This window comes from Elephas maximus, chromosome 1, assembly GCF_024166365.1.
Source record: "Elephas maximus indicus isolate mEleMax1 chromosome 1, mEleMax1 primary haplotype, whole genome shotgun sequence".
Taxonomy (NCBI): domain Eukaryota; kingdom Metazoa; phylum Chordata; class Mammalia; order Proboscidea; family Elephantidae; genus Elephas; species Elephas maximus.
Window position 1 is genome coordinate 239,524,006 of NC_064819.1, and position 20,304 is coordinate 239,544,309.

A 20,304-nucleotide genomic window follows, 5' to 3' on the forward strand; every position below is an offset into this window, starting at 1 on the left:
GTCTGCACAGAGCAGGCAGAGGTGGGGCCCCCCCACTGAAGTCCATGACGTGGCATGAAGATCCTCAGCGTGGACACCCTAAAAAGAACTCAGAGTCCAGGGAGAGAGAGCCACACACGGGAGAGCCAATGTGGAGGAGAGCAGGTGTGTCTGCTGGGCCGAGCAGAGGAGGGGGCAGGGCCCCACCAGCTCCTTCCTCTCAAGGAGACACTCTAACGATGCCGTGCAACACAAGGAGGACACAGCTGTGGGCTCTGAGAGGAACAGTCCCCTGGCTGGGGGCTGCCCCCACACCCTGGCAACTCACAAGGCAAGAAGGGTCAGGAGCTCTGGAGCCAGCAGCACTTGAGGCAGGAACACATGGGGAAACAAACCCCTAAAGGGGCCAGGCTGGGCAGAGAAACTCACCTTGCACACTGTGGGTGGCCAGTGGTGAACCATGATCAGCTTCTTCCATCCCATTCCACTCCCATTGCTATCCCTGCGAAAGACAAGGAAATCATTTTCCACAGACCTCTATAAAGTTAACCCCCCAAAAAGCCCAAACCCACTGCCGTCAAGTCGATTCCAACTCATAGCAACCCTATAATGTCACCAGGTGGAAACCCCATGTTCTGCTTGGCATGACTCATGTTGGCCAATAAACGAGAGACCGAGGTGGCACGGCAGAAATGCACCTTTATTTTGTTGTGCAAGGAAAGGAGTCAGTCAGAGCTGCTGCCACTACGACTGCTCCCTGAGGGCGAGAAGAAAGGTTACTCTTAAGCGGTTTACAAGCAGGGAGTTCATACAAGTTATGTCAGCAACATTCTTAATCGTACTATGTAGGCACAATGGGGTTCACATATAACTTCATGCATCACCAGGATTTTAATGTAAAATTTCAGGATGTGCCAAACAAAGAAAGTAGGATTCTAATGCAAAGCTGTGGGGGAGGAAGCCACGCTGTCACAGATTGAATTGTGTCCCCCTAAAATACGTGTATCAGTTTGCCTAGGCCACGGTTCCCAGTATTGTGTGGTTGTCCACCATTTTGTCATCTGAGGTGATTTTCCTATGTATTGTAAATCCTACCTCTATGATGTTGATGAGATGAGATTAGCAACAGTTATGTCAATGAAGCAGGACTCAATCTATAAGACTTGATTGTGTCTTGAACCAATCTCTTTTGAGATATACAAGAGAGATGCAAACAGAGACAGGCGGACCTCATAACACCAAGAAAGCAACGCTCGGCACAGGGTGTGTCCTTTGGACCTGGGGTTCCTGTGCAGAGAAGCTCCTAGACCAAGGAAAGATTGATGACAAGGACCTTCCTCCTGAGCCAACAGAGAGAGAAAGCCTTCTCCTGAAGCTGGCTCCCTGAATTCGAACTTCTAGCCTACTAGACTGTGAGAGGATAAACTTGTTTGTTAAAGCTGTCCGCTTGTGGTATTTCTGTTACAGCCGCACTAGATAACTAAGACACAAGCAAAGAAAGCAGGGCTCTGGTGCAAAGCTGTCTGTTGTTATTGTTAGGTGCCATTGAGTTGGTTCCATGTCATAGCCACCCTACGTACCACAGAGCGAAACACTGCCTGGTCCTGCGCCATCCCCACAATTGCTGCTAAAAGCTGCTTTAGGCAGTGGGATTTTCCACAGCCTGGAGATCTCTGCCTTAATAGGACAGAGCAGAACTGCCACACAGGGCTTCCAAGGCTGTAAATCTTTATGGAAGCAGACTGTCTCATCTCTCGCCCATGGAGTGCCTGGTGGGTTTGAACCATCCACCTTTTGGTTAGAAGCCAATCACTCAACCACTGTGCCACCAGGACTCCTTAGGAAGTTACAAAGAGGCCACTTGACAGGAAAAACAAAAGAAACAATAAATCCATCTATCCGTTCATTCGATGACTCATTCAACCAACACCGAGCACCTGTCACAGGTCAGCACTACTTAGGTGGACAGACGAGACCCCTGCCCTCCAGACGTGACATTCCAGTGATGGAGACTACAGATGCAGGAAGAAGCACACACAGTGGTGTCATGGTTGAACTGTGCCCTCCCAAAAAGACATGTTCACATTTTGGCCCCTGTACCTGTGAACGTGGCCTCCTGTGGAAACAGGGTGTTTGAAGATGTTAGCAGTAAAATAAGGTGAGGCCACACTGGAGTGGGGTGAGTCCTGATTCCCTCACAGTTGTATCCTTATAAACAGGAGGAGGGACAGGCCCAGACAGAATTGGTGCCACGTGACAGCAGAATTAATGCCACAGGAGCCGGACTGGGTGAAGCTTCAACCTAGAGTCAGTAAGCTGGTGTTACAAATTGAATGATATCCCAGAAAAAGAGAACTTCAAGTCCTAACTCCCTGTTACCTGTGAATGTGACCTTGTTTGGAAAAAGTCTTCAAAGATGTCATCAGCTAAGTTCACGTGAAGTCATACTGGAGTTTCGTGGGCCCTAATCCCGTCTGAGTGGTGTCCTTACAAAAGGGGAAAACAGGCTGAGTCCAGGGGTGTAAGGTCCTATACCATGTGAAGACACCTCTATAAGCCAAGGAATGCCTAGGGCCATCAGAAGTCAGGAGGGACAAGGAAGAATCCTCCCCAAGAGCCTTCAGAGGGAGCATGGCCTTGCATTTGGATGTCTGGCCTCCAGAGCTGAGAGAAGGCACTTCTGTAGTTTTCAGCCTCCCAGTTGGTAGTTACAGGAAGCTCATACAGTCTTATGTAGCCGTAAGTGGTAAAGGATTAATGAAAGAGAAAGAGGACAGGAATGCCGGGTGAGGAAGTGTGGTGATCTGCAGTAGGGTGGCAGGGATGCCTCGGTGTGGAGACAGACTCGGGGTGCGGGAGGGACAGGCTCGGGGTACAGGAGGGACCGACTTGGGGTGTGGGAGGGACAGGACAGGCTCAGGGTGTGGGAAGGACAGACTTGGGGGTGTGAGGGACAGACTCAGGGTATAGGGAGGGACAGGCTCGGGGTGCAGGAGGGACAGAGTCAGGGTACAGGGAGTGACAGACTCAGGGTGCAGGAGGGACAGAGTCAGGGTGGGGGCAGGAGAGACACGGGATACAGGGAGGGACAGACTTGGGGTATAGGAAGGAGAGACTCAGGGTGTGGGAGGAACAGGCTCAGGGTGTGGGAGGGACAGGTTTGGGGGGGTGGGAGAGACTCTGGATGCAGAAGGGACAGACTCAGGGTGCAGGACAGACTCAGGGTGCGGAACAAGCCCCATAGCGCCTTTCTCCCGAGTGTACGCAAGCCCCTTAGCCGTACAGACCCCCATCCCTCGCCTGCCTCCGTGAACCCACAAGGCCCTGGAAAGTGAATATTCCTCATTCACTCGGCCACAAAGAGCAGCGCCTCAGCCAGCACGAGGCTGTTCCTTGTCGCTTGTTTCTCTGCGGCAATGGTGACAGCTAAGGACGGGAGCTCGTTCCAACGCTGCGATGGCTGTTACACAGAACGAGGTATGTGCGCTGCACCACTTTTAAAATCCAAGAACTGTGAAATGGGCTGAATCCAAGAGCTTCCCACGGGGATGTGAGCTGCAGTCTGTATTCCGCCCTCGCCGGCAGGAGGCCTCTGGCCACGTGGGACAAGGTTTAAGGTGAAGGAGGGAAGGAAGAAAGTGCAGCTTGCACAATACTCTGCAGATGGAGAAAGGAGCTCTGGAAGCGAAGGGGGTTTGCAATCGGCTGTTAACCTAAACACTGGTTGGGTCAAACCCACCCAGCGGGCCGCAGAAAAAGACCTGTCGATCTACTTCCATAAAGGTTACAGCCAAGAAAACCCTATGGAGCAGCTCTACGCTGTAAGACATGTGGTCACTATGCGTCAGAAGCCACTCGACACAACAGTGTTTTGGTTTACAGATGTAAGAAGGCCCCAGCAACACAGACATCACGTGATCCAGCAGCAATTACACTTTAGATTCGAAGGTTCAAAAGTAAGACTCAAGTTCTTACACATGAATTTATGCCAAAGAAAAAGTATGGGATTCACAATCAAGATGATACGAAAAATGTCTGGCAGGTCCGAGCCCATGAAGTCAGCCAGCTCTCTGTATAAAAGAAAAACAACAGAGGAACCACAGTGGTGACTATTAGAGCGGGCAGAACCCTCAGAGGCTTTTTCCCCTGGGTGCAAGAATCTTATTTTACCTTGGTGGAAACTGGGGCCTGAGGAGGTTGAACAAATCGGCTAGGAAGATGAGAACGTCACGACATAGTTTACAATCAAATGATCAAGAATCTGGCTACCTCCACCTCCATCCCATTCGAAGTACGGGTGTGGGTGTGAGAAAGCAAGGGGAAAGTGACAATACAGGGGATGTTTACAGCACTGAAGGAGGATGTGCCCGTAGGCAGAGGCAGGAAGGAGGCCACCAAGTCCTCAATCACACCTGCGTCAACTCTGCGTCTCTGAAAGCATGCCTTCCTCACGGTGGTTGTTCAGTGAGATCAGACGCTCCATTTAGGAGAGAAGGGGCCCGTCTTAGAGCCAGCGGTCCACAGCCGACATTTACTGAGTACCTGCTATCAGCCAGGCACCACTCTCAGTGCCTTCTCTAGGTCAATTTATTTCTCCTGACATCAACTCTGCGCGGGAAGTGCGGCTGTGAGTCCTGCTTTACAGATGAGCCAACCCAGACACCAACGCCACACATGCAGACTTGCACTAGTTCACACTCAGCTAGTGCACTGCACGGCCTCTCTGGTGATAAATATTCTACACTTTTCAACAGAAAAAAAAAAAAAAGAGAACTTTTTAGACTGTCTTATACTATTTTCTGAGAATACAGAAATATAATGTTACCTCCTAAAAAAACCAAAAACCAAACCCGCTGCCGTTGAGTAGATTCCGGCCCACAGCGACCCTACAGGACAGAGAACTGCAGCATACAGCTTCCAAAGAGTGCCTGGTGGATTCGAACTGCCAACCTTTTGGTTAGCAGCTGTATCTCTTAACCATTACGCCACCAGGGTTTCGTAAAGTCTAAGATAAAACAGCTTAATTTAACAATAAAACCTATCTTTTTCCACTTTACTATAAGTATGAAAACCTTCTATTAAGTCAATCATTATCCAAATAAAATAGAACGAAAAAATTAAGATTTGTTATTCAAAATGTGGCATCCTCCACAAAATTAACATTAGACTCCTGGGCCACACTGCACTGGCCCAAGCCCTGTGACTTCCAGCTGGACCAGAAGCAGGGGAGGCAGAAGGGAAGCCGGGAGAGGAAGGGCTGCAGGGCCAGACGCTTAGAAAGGGGAAGAATGGCCCTATCAGCAGACAGTCATGCAATCTAAAAATAAAGATGTCTCCATCACTAACATCTGGATTTCTACACCACCAAGACGGCTCCTGAAAACCCTGATGGCACAGCGGTTAAGAGCTATGGCTGCTAACCACAAGGTTGGCAGTTCGAATCTACCAGATGCTCCTTGAAAACTGCATGGTGCAGCTCTACTCTGTCCTATAGGGTCACTATGAGTCGGAATCAACTCGATGGCAACAGGTTTTTAAGATAGCTTCATCTACCTTGGCACCTGATACATACTGTTATGGATGGAATTGTGTCCCCTCAAAATTCTGTGTGTCAACTTGGCTAGGCCAAGATTCCCAGTACTGTGTGACTGACCACCATTTTGTCATCTGATGGGATTTTCCTATGTGTTGTAAATCCTACCTCTATGATGTTAATGAGGCGGGATCAGAGGTGGTTATGGTTAATGAGGCAAGACTCAATCTATAAGATTAGGTCGTGTCTGGAGCCAATCTCTTTTGCGATATAAAAGAGAGAAGTGAGTAGAGAGACATGGAGACCTCCTACCACCAAGAAACAAGAGCCAGGAGAATAGCTCGTCCTTTGGACGTGGGGTCCCTGCACTGAGAAGCTCCTAGACTGGGGAAGACTGATGACAAGGACTTTCCCCCAGAACTGACAGCGCCAGAAAGCCCTTCCCTGGAGCCGGCACCCTGAATTCAGACTTCTAGCCTCCTAGGCTGTGAGAGAATAGACTTCTCTGTGTTAAAGCCATCCACTGTGGTACTTCTGTTACAGCAGCACTAGATGGCTAAGACACACGCCTGGTTTGTCTCCTCTTTTGTTAGCTGCCATTGAGTCCATTCTGACTCATGGCAACCGCATGTGTGCAGAGTAGAACTGCTCCATAGGAATTCAAGGCTGTGACCTTTCGGAAGCAGACTGCCAGGGCTGTCTTCCAAGCCACCTCTGGGCATTGTCTCCTCTACAAGGCTGGACAATCTGTGCAGGTGCTGGTCTTCTCATTCTTCAGGGCTCTACACAATCCCTCAGACGACAAGCTCTCAGGGGTCCTTTCCTCTCCAAGACACCTGCTGCTGTTGGCTGCTGTGGGATAGGTCCCTGCCTTGGGGGACTCCATGCACCACGAACAAAATGCTGCCCAGTGCTGCGTCACCCCCATGAGAGGTTGCAGATAAGACCACTATGATCCACAGGGTTTCCACTGATTAATTTTCAGAAGTAGATCACCAGGCCCTTCTTCCTAGCCAATCTTAATCTGGAAGCACGGCTGAAACCCGTTCAGCATCACAGCAACACGCAAGTCTCCACTGACAGGTGGGTGGTGGCTGCGCGTGAGCTGCATGGGCTGGGAGTCCAACCCAGGCCGCCTGCATGGAAGGCGGAAATTCTCCCACCGGACACCACTGCCCCATTCCCAGGCATTCATCCCATAAAACCACGAGCTAACAGGCATCATGTGGAAAACACCTCAGAGTGAGACACTCACACACATTTTTAAAGTTCTTTTTGTGAAAATACACCTACCTCAGGAATTTATCAGCATTGCACAGGCAGTAAAGAGCCAGACAGAAGGAACACAGGAGGATGTTGTAAATTACTTTGAGCTTCATTGTGTTGAAATCTGTAAGACGAATATATCACAAATGCATAAAATACTCAGATCTCACCCTTTACCAGGCTTTTAAATGCCAAGAGTTTTTTGTTTTCTTGATAATAAAATGTCTTAACACTTTTTCCTGCATACTGTGAAGTGGCCGCAACGATAGGCCCAAACATAAGGATTGTGTGGACGGCCCAGGACTGGGCAGTGCTTTGCTCTGTTGTACACAGGGTCGCTGGGTTGGAACCGACGCGATGGCACCCAACAACAACATAAAATGGCTTTGGTGAAGAAAACTTAAAAAAAAAAAATCACATACAGCAACTGCTGTTTCACTTCTAAAAAGAGGAACAACGCAGAGACCCGTAGATGACCTTCTGTGCTACAGGGGACCCTGGCATGGAAAGGGGCCTCAGAGGTAAGCCCAGCTTCCTTACCGTCTGAGCTTCGGTTTCTTCAATTTTGAAAGTTTAAATAAAAGTCGAAAAGTAACAAAGAAAGTACAGAAGACCACACAAGTGAAAGGCAGGTAACAGGGTCAGAGGTCCCAGAGGGTGCACTGAGGCATGGCCTGCAGCCACCAAGGCTGGCCCTCCTCAGAAAGGTGGTCTGACTCTGCAGAAAGCTGTTAGTATCTGACGCTGCCTGTTGTTCAAGTCAGCCACTACCTATAAATGAGACCATCCTACTTGATAGGCAGGTGACCCAGACTGGCACCTCCTGAGTGCTCCTCTAGAGGACCCCGTGGCTCCCGCTCCTGAGTGTCCCTCCAAGGGGACCTATAGCCCCCGCTCCCGAGTGTCCCTCCTAAGGGACCTGTGGCCCCCGCTCTGAGTGTCCTTCCTAGGGGACCCTGTGGCCCCCATCCTGAGTGTCCCTCCTAGCGGATCCCGTGGGCCCACTCTGAGTGTCCCGCTTAGGGGAACCCGTGGCCCCCACTCTGAGTGTCCCTCCTAGGGGACCCCGTGGCCCCCGCTCTGAGTGCCCCTCCTAGGGGACCCCGTGGCCCCCGCTCTGAGTGCCCCTCCTAGGGGCCCCTGTGGCCCCGCTCTGAGTGTCCCTCCTAGGGGACCCCATGGCCCCCGCTGAGTGTCCCTCCTAGGGGACCCCGTGGCCCCCGCTCTAAGTGTCCCTCCTAGGGGACCCCGTGGCCCCCACTCTGAGTGTCCCTCCTAGGGGACTCCGTGGCCCCCACTACCAAGTGTACATCCTAGGGGACCTATGGCCCCTGATTCCGAGTGTCTCTCCTAGGGGACCCCGTGGCCCCCCCTCCAAAGTGTCCCTTCTAGGGGGCCCTGTGGCCCCCACTCCCGAGTGTCCCTCCTAGGGGCCCGTGGTCCCCACTCCCGAGTGTCCCCACTAGGGGACCCCGTGGCCCCTGCTCCCGAGTGTCCCTCCTAGGGGACCCCATGGCCTCCCTCCTGAGTGTCTCTCCTAGGGGACCTGTGGCCCCCGCTCTCGAGCGTCCCTCCTAGGGGACCCGTGGCCCCCACTCCCGAGTGTCCCTCCTAGGGGACCCGTGGCCCCCGCTCCCGAGTGTCCCCCCTAGGGGACCCCGTGGACCCCCTCTCGAGTGTCCGTCCTAGGGGACCCCGTGGCCTCCCTCCCAAGTGTCTCTCCTAGGGGACCCCGTGGCCTCCCTCCCAAGTGTCCCTCCTAGGGTCCCGTGGCCCCCCTCCCGAGCGTCCCTCCTAGGGGACCCGTGGCCCGCGCTCCCGAGCGTCCCTCCTAGGGGACCCGTGGCCCCCACTCCCGAGTGTCCCTCCTACGGGACCCGTGGCCCCCCTCCCGAGTGTCCCTCCTAGGGGACCCCGTGGCCCCCACTCCCGAGTGTCCCTCCTAGGGGACCCCGTGGCCCCCCTCCCGAGTGTCCCTCCTAGGGTCCCGTGGCCCCCGCTCCCGAGTGTCCCTCCTAGGGGACCCGTGACCCCCGCTCCCGAGTGTCCCCCCTAGGGGACCGCGTGGACCCCACTCCCGAGTGTCCCCCCTAGGGGACCCCGTGGCCCCCACTCCCGAGTGTCCCTCCTAGGGGACCCCGTGGCCCCCCTCCCGAGCGTCCCTCCTAGGGGACCCGTGGCCCGCGCTCCCGAGCGTCCCTCCTAGGGTCCCGTGGCCCCCGCTCCCGAGTGTCCCTCCTAGGGGACCCGTGACCCCCGCTCCCGAGTGTCCCCCCTAGGGGACCGCGTGGACCCCACTCCCGAGTGTCCCTCCTAGGGGACCCCGTGGCCCCCCTCCCGAGCGTCCCTCCTAGGGGACCCCGTGGCCCCCCTCCCGAGCGTCCCTCCTAGGGGACCCCGTGGCCCCCCTCCCGAGCGTCCCTCCTAGGGGACCCCGTGGCCCCCCTCCCGAGCGTCCCTCCTAGGGGACCCCGTGGCCCCCCTCCCGAGCGTCCCTCCTAGGGGACCCCGTGGCCCCCCTCCCGAGTGTCCCTCCTAGGGGACCCCGTGGCCCCCCTCCCGAGTGTCCCTCCTAGGGGACCCCGTGGCCTCCCTCCCGAGCGTCCCCACTAGGGGACCCCGTGGCCCCCCTCCCGAGCGTCCCTCCTAGGGGACCCCGTGGCCCCCCTCCCGAGCGTCCCTCCTAGGGGACCCCGTGGCCCCCCTCCCGAACGTCCCTCCTAGGGGACCCCGTAGCCCCCGCTCCCGAGTGTCCCTCTAGAGGACTCGCGGCCCCGCGCACGCAAACACCTGGAAGCCGCCCACCGCCCACAGGGCGCTCCGGTCCAGGGCAAACGCCCGGCTGCACAGCAAGGGGCGACCTCTGCGGCTGAAACCTCTCCTTCGTCCCGGCGGAGCCCGGATCCCTGCAGCCCGCACGCGCTCCGAGCGCCCCGCGGCACCGCTTTACCTGCGTCCGCAGGCTTCCTCAGGTTCCAGGCTCCGACCCGACCCGACCGCCAGCCGCGGTCCCGACGCTCCGGCCCAGACCCGCCGCGCTTCCGCCAACTTGCAGCGAAGGACCGGCGCCGCCTCGACCCCGCCCCGCCCGGGGACACGCCCACGCCCAGGGACACGCCCCCTACGCCGGCGGCCCCGGCCCCGCCCCGCGCCCCGCCCACGGACACGTCCACACCCAGGGGCACGCCCACGCGCAGGACACGCCCCCTACGCCGGCGGCCCCGGCCCCGCCCCGCTCCCCGCCCACGGACACGCCCACGCCCATGGACACGCCCACGCCCAGGACACGCCCCCTACGCCGGCGGCCCCGGCCCCGCCCCGCTCCCCGCCCACGGACACGCCCACGCCCAGGACACGCCCCCTACGCAGGCGGCCCCGCCCCGCTCCCCGCCCACGGACACGCCCACGCCCAGGACACGCCCCCTACGCCAGCGGCCCGGCCCCGCCCCCGCCCCGGGCCATTGCCTTCCACCCCCGCCTTGGTAAACAGGCTTTAGCTCCAGCTTGCTCCACCTCCCTCCCCGGCTCTGTAAATGCTGTGGTTTGAAAGCCCACGTTCTCTTGCTGTTTGAAGTGCGCCCCGTTTCTCCTGAACCACCCCGAATTAAATTGCCTGGTCCCAGGTGGGACAGAACCATGGCCGGCTGTGGGAGCGGTCCCAGGACAGCGGCCTGGCTAACCTCGGAAAGACCCCACCTTCCTGTGGCTGCAGAGGATGTCTGTTATCTTAGGGTGTGAGACCCTTATCGCAGAGGGGCAGGTTGCCGAAGGGGTGTGCAGCGAGTGTGCCTTGGTGCCGGAGGGGTCCCACGCATCCGCTTAAACCAGTGGCATCGAGCGGACGCTGACTCATGGTGACCCGGGCGTGTCAGAGTAGAACTCTGCTCTACAGCGTTTTTAATGGCTGATTTTCTAAAGATTGTCAGGCCTTTCTTCTGAGTCCCCTCTGGGTGGGCTGGAACCTCCAACTATTCGGTTAGAAGCGGAGGGCATTCACCGTTTGCGCCACTGAGGGACTCGAGCACCCTAAAGCAGGCAGCCTTTTGATTTCCAGCTAGGTCATGTCGGTTCAGTTCCAAGCCATGAAGTGCCCCAACACTAATTCCATTTGATTATATCCCGTTGTGTGCATTCACCGTCTGGTTACCCACTGCATACCAGCCTTCACAGACCTGGGAGAACCACGGAGCCCGCAGATCTGCCCTGGAGGTGCCGCCCGCTCCTCTGAGAACAGTCACATGAAAAGCCAGCCTGTGTCCACATGCCTACGCCAGCTGGAGGACGCTGTCCCTGCCCCCATGAGAACCAGGAGGCAGGTGATCTGTCAAAGCCCACCCCCGAAAATCGCTGGCGGGGGTGGGGGGGGGGGCTGTGGTTTACAACCTGCCCTCCCACCTCCTTGCCATCTACTGCTAGGCCTTCACAGTCTTCGTCCCTTCTCATACCTGCTTGGAAACCACACCTCAGAGATCACCAGTGGCCTCCTCATTGCCGAAAGGGGGCTTGCTACCCTGGACTCTCTGTCACTGCTGACAGTCTCAGCTCCCAACGGAAACCAAAACAAACCCAACCCGTTGCGGTGGAGTCAATTTGAGACACACAGGGACCCTATAGAACAAGAGGAGAACTTCCCCATAGGGTTTCCTAGGCTGTAATGTTTTTTTTTTTTTTTAATGTTTACGGGAGCAGATCACCAATGATTTTATCCCTCAGAAGTGCTGGTGGGTTCCAACAAACGACCTTTCAGGTAGCAGCCAAACACTTAGCCATCACACCACCAGGGCTCCCTCCTGAATTAGACGTGGGTCTGATCAAGTCACTTCCAGGGCCTGCCCATTGATCTTTGGATGGGTGCCAACGTTCTTAGTGTGCCCTGGGCCTCCCCTGCTCTCCAGCCTCATCCCTGGCTCTGCAGGCCGCCAGGAGCTGCGAAGGCCTCTCTGCAGGAGTAAGGAAGGAGCCGCCTCTGAGATGACCCACAAGGAGTCTCCTGCTTCCCGCCTCTTCCTCCATGACCAGCTCCTCTTGCACAAGGGCACAGGGTTTGGCAAGTGTGTGCTGTGTGTGTGAGAGAGAATGTGTGTACGTGTGAGCGTGAGTGTGTGTTAGAGTGTGTGAGTGTATGTGTGTGAGTGTGAGTGTGTGTATGAGTTAGTGTGTATGTGTGAATGTGTGTTTGTGTGTATGAGTGTGAGTGTAAGTGTGTGAGTTAGAGTGTGTGAGTGTGAGAGTGTAGGAGTGTGTTAGTGTGAGAGTGTAGGAGTGTGTGTGTATGTCTGAATGAGTTTGACAGTCTAGGAGTGCGTGAGTTAGTGTGTGTGAGTTAGACAGTGTGTGTCTGTGAGTTAGTGTGTGTGAATGTGAGAGTGTATAGGTGTGTACAAGCGTGAGAAAGTGTAAGACTGTCTTAGCCATCTAGTGCTGCCCTAACAGAAATCCCACAAGTGGGTGGCTTTAACAAAGAGAAGTTTATTCTCTCACAGTCTGGTAGGTTAAACAAGTCCAAATTCAGGGCGCCAGCTCCAGGGGAAGCTCTCTCTCTCTGTCCGCTCTGGAGGAAGGTCCTTGTCCTCAATCTTCCCCTGGTCAAGGAGCTTCTCAGGCACAGGGACCCCAGGTCCAAAGGACGCACTCTGCTCCTGGTGCTGCTTTCTTGGTGGTAAGAGGTCCCCAACTCTCTGCTTGCTTCCCTTTCCTTTCAGGGAAACTCCCTTTACACTGGATCAGGGAGGTGACCTGATAAGTAAATCCCACCATAATCCTCTCAACATAAAATTACAGTCACAAAATGGAGGACAACCACACAATACTGGGAATCATGGCCTAACCAAGTTGATACACACATTTTGGGGGGGACATAATTCAGTCCATGACCAAAAGTGTGTGTGAGTTAGAGTGTGTGTGTGTGTATATGTGGTATGAGACAGTGTGAGTTAGAGAGTGTGTGAGTGTATGTGTGTAGTATGTGTGAGTGTGAGGGGGGTAAGTGTGTGTGAGTTCGAGAGTGTACATGAGAGTATGAATGTGTGTATTAAGTGAGTGTGCTACTGTGTGCACGAGTGTGTGTGTGCAAGCATGTGTGTGAGTGTGCAAGTGTGTTATGAGGATATGTGTGTGTATGAGTGTGTGTGTTTGTATGAGAATGCCTGTGAGCGTGAGAGTGCGTGTACGAGAGTGGGTGAGCGAGCATATGAGTGTGTGTGAGTGCATGTATGAGAGTGTACACTGGGGCACTACACTCTGGCCCCCATTCGCCCTCTGCCAGGCTCTATTGTGTCAGAGACAAAGTGCACCCCAATCTCATGGCAGGGACCCCACCTCACAAACCCTGGCCTCTTTGCAGTCCCTCAGAGGTGCTCTGCCCCTTCCTACCTTAAGGCATTTCTAGTCATTTTCTCTTCATGACCAGAGAGTAGGTCAGAGAAGGTTTAGGTGAGGCAGCCTGTCCTTCGGGAGGACAGTAAGAAGGTGGGCCAGAGCTAAGGGGTAAGGACGGAAACTTCGCCAAAGGAGACTAACAAGCACTTCGTTCTATTGGTCAGTGTGTGTAAGCAGTTAAGCTAATCTTGTCTGAGGCAAAGAACGGGAACTTGGAGGGCGTGTGTCTGGCTTGTCATGCCATGAGTCTTCCCTAAGTCACCGGGCAAGGGCAGGGTGGTTCTTTGCAGTAAGCCATGTCCAGAACACAGCCTGGTGGGGGTTCTTAACCTTCGCTGTGTTCCAGGATCGCAGGGCTCAGGGAAATCCAACATCATCACTACCCTCCCCGAAGGAACCGACCTGTGACTTCCTATTGTATCCCCCCAACAGTTTACTTTCAACATACTCCTTTGTTACCTGAGAGTTTCGGGTTTACGCCTCTGTTTACCTTTGCATTCTAAATTATTTACGTTCTGGGAAAGTTAGGACAGTTTCTCAGTGTCTCTCCCTCTGCCCTTTCCCTTCTACAGTACCAATATTTTGGGCCTTGCCGCCATGTCAGCCTGGCTACTGCTGACCCTATTCTGTGGAACTGTTTTATTCTCAGCTCTGGCTTTGACAAAACTTGGACAGGAGAAGAGCTGACGAAGAATGGCCAAATGTTCCTTGTGGTATTGTTTTTTTTTTCTTGAAGATGTCACTTTAATAGTTGAAATCACCGGGAAGAAACTTTTGGGGGCAGAAAATAAGAATAAATGAAATCAAGCATCATGGCACCCTGAAATGTAAAATAAACAAACATGTTACCTTTATTCTTTGATGTCGAATTTTGGACCTCAAGGCCAAGACGTCATTACTAAATTCTTAACCTGAAGACTCCATTGTCTATAATATTTCTGATTCCTATCATAAAAGTCTGTTTACTCTGAAAAAGACACAAAGCATGAGTTCACTTGTGCACACGTCACTCACACACACCCCCACATGGATATGAGGAATGCTGTTTACTTGGGCTATTTTTAAACATTCTTTATCTAAAATGAAAAAGCAAGCCATTTGTAGACTTGGGAGGTTTTACCACACAACTGAGCTGTTTTCCTTTAGATAAGCACCTCTGAATTATGGATAATAGTTTAATGTTACTTTAATGGTTAACCAAAGCCAAACCGAAACCCACTGCCATCAAGTTGATTCTGATTCATAGCAATGCTACAGGACAGAGAACTGCCCCAGAGGGTTTCTGTCTTAGATATCTAGTGTTATAACAGAAATACCACAAGTAGATAGCTTTAACAACAGAAATTTGTTCTTTCACAGTCTAGGAGGCTAGAAGTCCAAATTCAGGGTGCCTGCTATAGGCGAAGGCTTTTTCTCTCTGTTGGCTCTGGAGGAAGGTCCTTGTCTCTTCAGCTTCTGCTTTGTGGTTACCAGGAGATCTCCATGTGGCTTGGCATCAGTCCTCCCCCATCTAGGCTCTGCTTGCTTGTTTAATCTCTTTTGTATCTCAGAAGAGATTGACTGAAGACACACCCTACAGTAATCCTGCCTCATTAACATAACCAAGACAATCCATTCCCAAATGGGATTATAACCACAGGCAGACAGGTTAGGATTTACAACACATATTTTGGGGGGACATAATTCAATCCGTAAGTGTTTCCAAGGCCTTAAACCTTTACAGAAGCAGATTGCCACATCTTTCTCCCATGGAGTGGCTAGTGGGTCCAAACCACCTGCCTCTTGGTTAGCAGCCAAGCACTTTAAATACTGTGGCACCAGGGCACCTTCATTAATAGTTAATGTAACAGATCAAAAACCAAAACCAAACCCAGTGCCGTCGAGTTGATTCCAACTCATAGTGACCCAAAAGGACAGAGCAGAACTGCCCCATGGAGTTTCCAAGGAGCGCCTGGCGGATTCGAACTGCTGGCGGTTTGGTTAGCAGCTATAGCACTTAACCACTACGCTACCAGGATAAATATTCATTTCTCAGTTAATAGTTTCTAGTGTGGTTGTTAGCTGTTGTCAAGTCGGCCCCTAGCTCATGGCAGCCCTATGCACAACAGGATCAGATCATCATGACCCGTAGTGTTTTCATGGGCTGATTTTCAGAAGTAGATTGCCAGGCCTTTCTTCCTCATCTACCTTAGTCTAGCAGCTCTGCTGAAACCTGCTTAGCATCACAGCAATGCATACTAGCAGATGGGTAGTGGCTGCGTTCGTGGTGCAGTGGACAGGACTTGAACCCAGGTCTCCTGCATGGAACCACCACTAATCTCCAAGCATATTGGAAAGAGCCCTAGCTTTTAAGCCAGCCACATCAGGATACTAAAGCTATTTTCAGTACCTCCATTTCTGCCTATCAGATCCTATTTCAAGGACAGAACGTGGCTTCACCCAACTGACTGACAAGTGGAATACTCTGAGTGGCTGCCCCTGTTCTCCGGAGACAAGCTGAGTGACTGAGAGTGGGTAACTTAAGCACACTCCTCGTCTATCTGTAAATTAGCTTCTTCATCTATAAAACTGAAATTGCCTACATGACTCCAAAGTTCCATCCGGGTCAAAAATTCTAGGATTAAGAAATGAAAATAAGAATTTTCAAAAGTTTCAAGAAATCTTAAGGAAACCATTAGATTATATTTATGTCCACTGGGTCTTTTTGTTGTTGTTGTTAGGTACCCTCCAGTCGGTTCCCACTCATAGTGACCCTATGTACAACAAAAGGAAACACTGCCCGGCCCTGTGCCATCCACGCAATAGTAGGTAGGTATGTTTGAGTCCATTGCTGCAGCCACTGTGCCAATCCATCTCATCAAGGGTCTTCCTCTTTTTCCAGTGACCCTCCCTCCACTTTACCAAACATGATGTCCTCCTCCGGGGACTGCTCCCTCCTGATAACATGTCCAAAGTTAGAAACCTTTTTAGGTCCTTTATTTAGTAATGATTTTCTGGAATTCAGCCCTGCCTAAATATTCTTTTTTTTTTTTTTAATTCTCAGGGCTCCTGCTCGAACCCTTCATAAAGAAGCATAGAGGTCTCAGGCTTTATGCATCCCCTGTACTCGTTAGGATATATGTTCAGCTGCTATAACAAAGACCCAAAATTAGAGTGGCTCGAACAAGAATTAGTTTTCTTCTCTTTCACTTAACAGTCCAAAGATTGGGGTGACCTGTGGCATACGGTCAGCCCTGTTCCATGAGGACATCCATCTGTCTTCCATCTTGTTGCTCAACCAGTTCCCTTGGGAAGAGGAAACAGGAAGTGGAGACGGGAATCTGCTCTTTAGCGACAGGACTCAGAACGTGCAGGCTCCTTAGTTCTGCTCACCTCTTGCTAGCCAGGACAGTCACGGGACGACTCTAGCTGCAAAAGAAGCTGGGAAGTGCAGTCTCTGGTTGGGTGGCCAAGTCCCGGGCGGGAACTCAGAGGGGTTCCACTGATAACAGAAGAAGGGGAGGCTTAGTACAAGGGGCTCTGCCGTCTCCACCTTCCAGAGACAGCCATTAGATGCCAATTTTGATACTTTTTATTTTTTTTTCTTTTAAAAGTAAGTACATCATGAGTTCATGCAGAGGTTTATAATTCAAATTTAGGATGGCAAGGGCTTTCTTATTTTGTTTTCTGATTTTGATATATGTTGGGTTTCCGTTTTATATCTTTCAAGCATGTATTTGGCTCCAGATTAAAAGAAGAAGTCTATTTAGTCTAAATACTATCTTGTTCCGTCTTCAAAATACACCTAGTCATTAAGGTAATTTACCGTTTCCCTTGGGGTGAGTTAGTCCTGGGAACCTGATTAAACAATAAAGCCTGATTAAAGAACCTGGACCAGGTTACCTCATCACTTTCCTTCATTAGCTTAAGTAAACAAGGTTTCACCATAATCTGGCTCTCATTATCATCCTAAAAAGTCTGTGTGTGTAGGGGGAGTCATTAGGCTCGTCATTAATATTAGCCTTCTGTGTTGTTGTTGGTAGGTGCCACTGAGTCAGTTCCGTCTCATAGCGACGCTGTGTACAACAGAATGAAACGCTGCCCGGTCCTGCACCATCCTCACAATCGTTGCTGTGTTTGAACCCGTTGTGGCAGCCACTGCGTCAATCCGCCCCGTTGAGGGTCTTCCTCTTTTCCGGCGACCCTCCACTTTACTAAGCGTGATGTCCTTCTCCAGGAACTGATCCCTCTTGACAACGTGTCCAAAGTATGTGAGATGTAGTCTCGCCATCCTTGTTTCTAAGGAGCATCCTGGCTGTATTTCTTCCAAGACAGATTTTGTTAGTTTTTCTGGCAGTCTGTGGAATATTCAATATTCTTCGCCAACACCCCTCCGGTAGTGCAGTTAGTACAAACATCAAACAGCAGCAGCAGCAACAATAACAAAGTTACAACTGGGTGCTGGGAAGGAGAATGGGAGAATGAGGGCTGCTTCATCCTAGACAAGCAGCAACGAGTCTAAGCCCCTCGTGCTGCAGTCAGCTCCGACTCATGGTGACCCGTGTGTGGCACAGTAGAACTGTGCTCTGTAGGGTTTTCAGTGGTTGATTTTTCGGAAGCAGGCTGCCAGGCCTTTCTTCCCAGGTGACTCTGGATGGACTCAAAACTCTAACCTTTCGGTTAGCAGCCAAATGCACTCTCCATTTGTACCACCCAGGGACTCCAGCAAGTAGACTAGAGCTGAGAAATGCTCCCACACATAAGGCAGGTGGCCTGTGTTTTTAACTGTTCCTTCTGCACCCCTAGCATTACAGTGTAGCCTCTCCTCAAAAACAGGCTTGCCCTTGCTCCTGCTCTCCACACGCTGACTGCTCTCCAGCACACACCTCACTTTTCACCTGTTTTCCCGAACCTTGACCCCTTCATCGAAGCCCGCCAGCTCCCTGCGTGAACTCTAATTTCTCATGTAGCCTAAAGCTGTTGAAAATACACTCTTGGAATCGACTCAACGGCAGTGGGTGGGTTTTTTTTTTATGTTGATTTAGGGAGCCCCGGTAGTGCAATGGTTGAGAGCTACAGATGCTAATCGAACGTTCGGCAGTTCAAATCCACCATGCTCTACTCAGAAACCCTATGGGGCAGTTCTACTTTATCCTATAGGGTTGGTATGAGTCAAGCCCTGGTGGCGCAGGGGTTGAGAGCTACGGCTGCTAACCGAAAGGTTGGCAGTTCGAACCTACCAGCTGCTCCACGGGAGAAAGATGTGGCAGTCAGCTCCCATAAAGATTACAGCATTGGAAACCCTACGGGGCAGTTCTACTCTGTCCTGTAGTTTCACTATGAGTCAGAATCAACTGGAAGGCAGTGGGTTTGGTTTTTTGGTATGTTGATTTATCATTCTCTTCAACCAAATAATAAACTTCTCAGGCCAGAGTCGTGTCTTATAACTCTTGCTTGCCACCACTGTGCCGTGAAGGGGGTGAGCATTAGTAGGAACTTGCTGGCACGGTGGTCAAGTGCTTGGCTGCTAACAGAAAGGTCAGTGGGTCAAGCCTAGCAGCCTCTCGGTGGAAGAAAGGCCTGGCAATGTGCTCCTGTAAAGATGACAGCCTAGGGAACCTAACGGGGCCTCCTACTCTGTCACCTGGGATCCCTCTGCATCAGAATCGACTGGAAGGCACACCACAATTTATTGTTGTTAGTAGCCCTTCATCCATATCAGCCAGAAGCAACTTGTCCACAGATCGCCCTCTACAGACGCTAAAACACCAAACTAAAACGAACACCAACTTACATTTTCATAGCAACATCTGGATTAGAAAGCATTTTACTTTAACTACCTTGTTTAGTTTTCTGACAGGCCTGCAGGTAGACGGAGCAGGTACTTAAGCCTATTTCAGAAGAGGGAAGGGAAGCCTTGGGAAGCCTGTGTGTTGAGGGAGACACAGCTGGGCAGGGTGAGTCCGGCACAGAGCCCAGGCTTCCGGAGCCCTTCTCTACATTTCTTCCCTCCACACTCCAGATGGAGGGGAAGGATTTGTTAAAAAAAATCGCACTCAAAACTTGGAAATTACACCAAAGGGATGACTACATGTCTTTCCATTGTCCCCTGGAACATTGTCTAACAGGCCCACCCAAGGATTAGTCTGTGCTCTACGACAGCAGTTCTCAAACTCGCTGCTCTCAGGGCCCCTTATACTCTTGACAGAAATCCTGGTGGCGCAGTGGTGAAGAGCTACGGCTGCTAACCAAAAGGTCGGCAGTTCGAATACACCAGGCACTCCTTGGAAACCCTGTGGGGCAGTTCTACTCTGTTCTGAAGGGTTGCTATGAGTCAGAATTGACTCGACAGCAATGGGTTTTTTTTTTCTTTTTTTTTAATACTCGATAATTATGGAGGACCGCAAAGAAATTTTGTTCATATGAGCGATATTTAATAATATTTACCACATTTGAAAATGAAATGAGAACATTTAAATATATTTGTTAATTTTAAAATAATAACAAAACCTGTTACATATTAACATAAATAACATTTTTATAGAAAGTTACCATATTTTCCAAACAAAACCAATTTTGTAAGAATGGCACTGTTTTACATGTTTGCAAATCTCTTTAACGTCTGGTTTCATAGACGAAAGCTGGGTTCCCTTATGTGCTTGTGTATTCTGTTTGATGCAATATGTTGTTTGGTTACAGTTTATAAAGAAAATTCAGCCTCACGCAAATATCTGGTTGGAAAGGGGAGGAACATTTTCATAGCCTTTTTTTAGAAACTAGGTTAAATCTCTAAAATTTCTAAAACGTTAGCTGCAGTGTGGAACCTGAAATTATATCAATGAACTTTTTGCACTGTTACCTTAAAATCGAGCCCTGGCAGCACGGTGGTTAAATGTTCGGCTGCTAACCGAAAAGTCATCGATTCAAACCCAGCAGCTGCTCTGCGGGAGAAAGATGTGGCATTCTGCTTCCATAAAGATTACAGCCTTGGAAGCCCCTGTGGGCAGTTCCGCTCTGTCCTATAGGGTCGCTATGAGTTGGAATCGACTCGACAGCAGTGGCTACGGGCTTTGGACCTTAGAATCCATTGCACTACCTTGGGTTTTGAATAAACTTTTTGCCCATGTGTGATACACACAATAATGACCGCCCCCAAGATGTCCACGTTG

General features: G+C 51.6%; 1 protein-coding gene across 1 annotated transcript in view; it reads right to left on the minus strand.

Annotated features, from left to right (window-relative positions):
- Nucleotides 1-11,041, minus strand: part of RNASET2 (ribonuclease T2) — a 40,277-nt gene extending 29,236 nt beyond the window's left edge. The window contains exons 1-4 of the mRNA XM_049874490.1: nt 10,951-11,041; nt 9,729-10,013; nt 6,806-6,902; nt 409-481 (exon numbers count right to left, since the gene is read on the minus strand). Coding sequence (XP_049730447.1) covers nt 409-481; nt 6,806-6,902; nt 9,729-10,013; nt 10,951-11,041 — 546 coding nt within the window. The remainder of the gene's footprint in view (nt 1-408; nt 482-6,805; nt 6,903-9,728; nt 10,014-10,950) is intronic.
- Nucleotides 11,042-20,304: the final 9,263 nt, after the last annotated feature.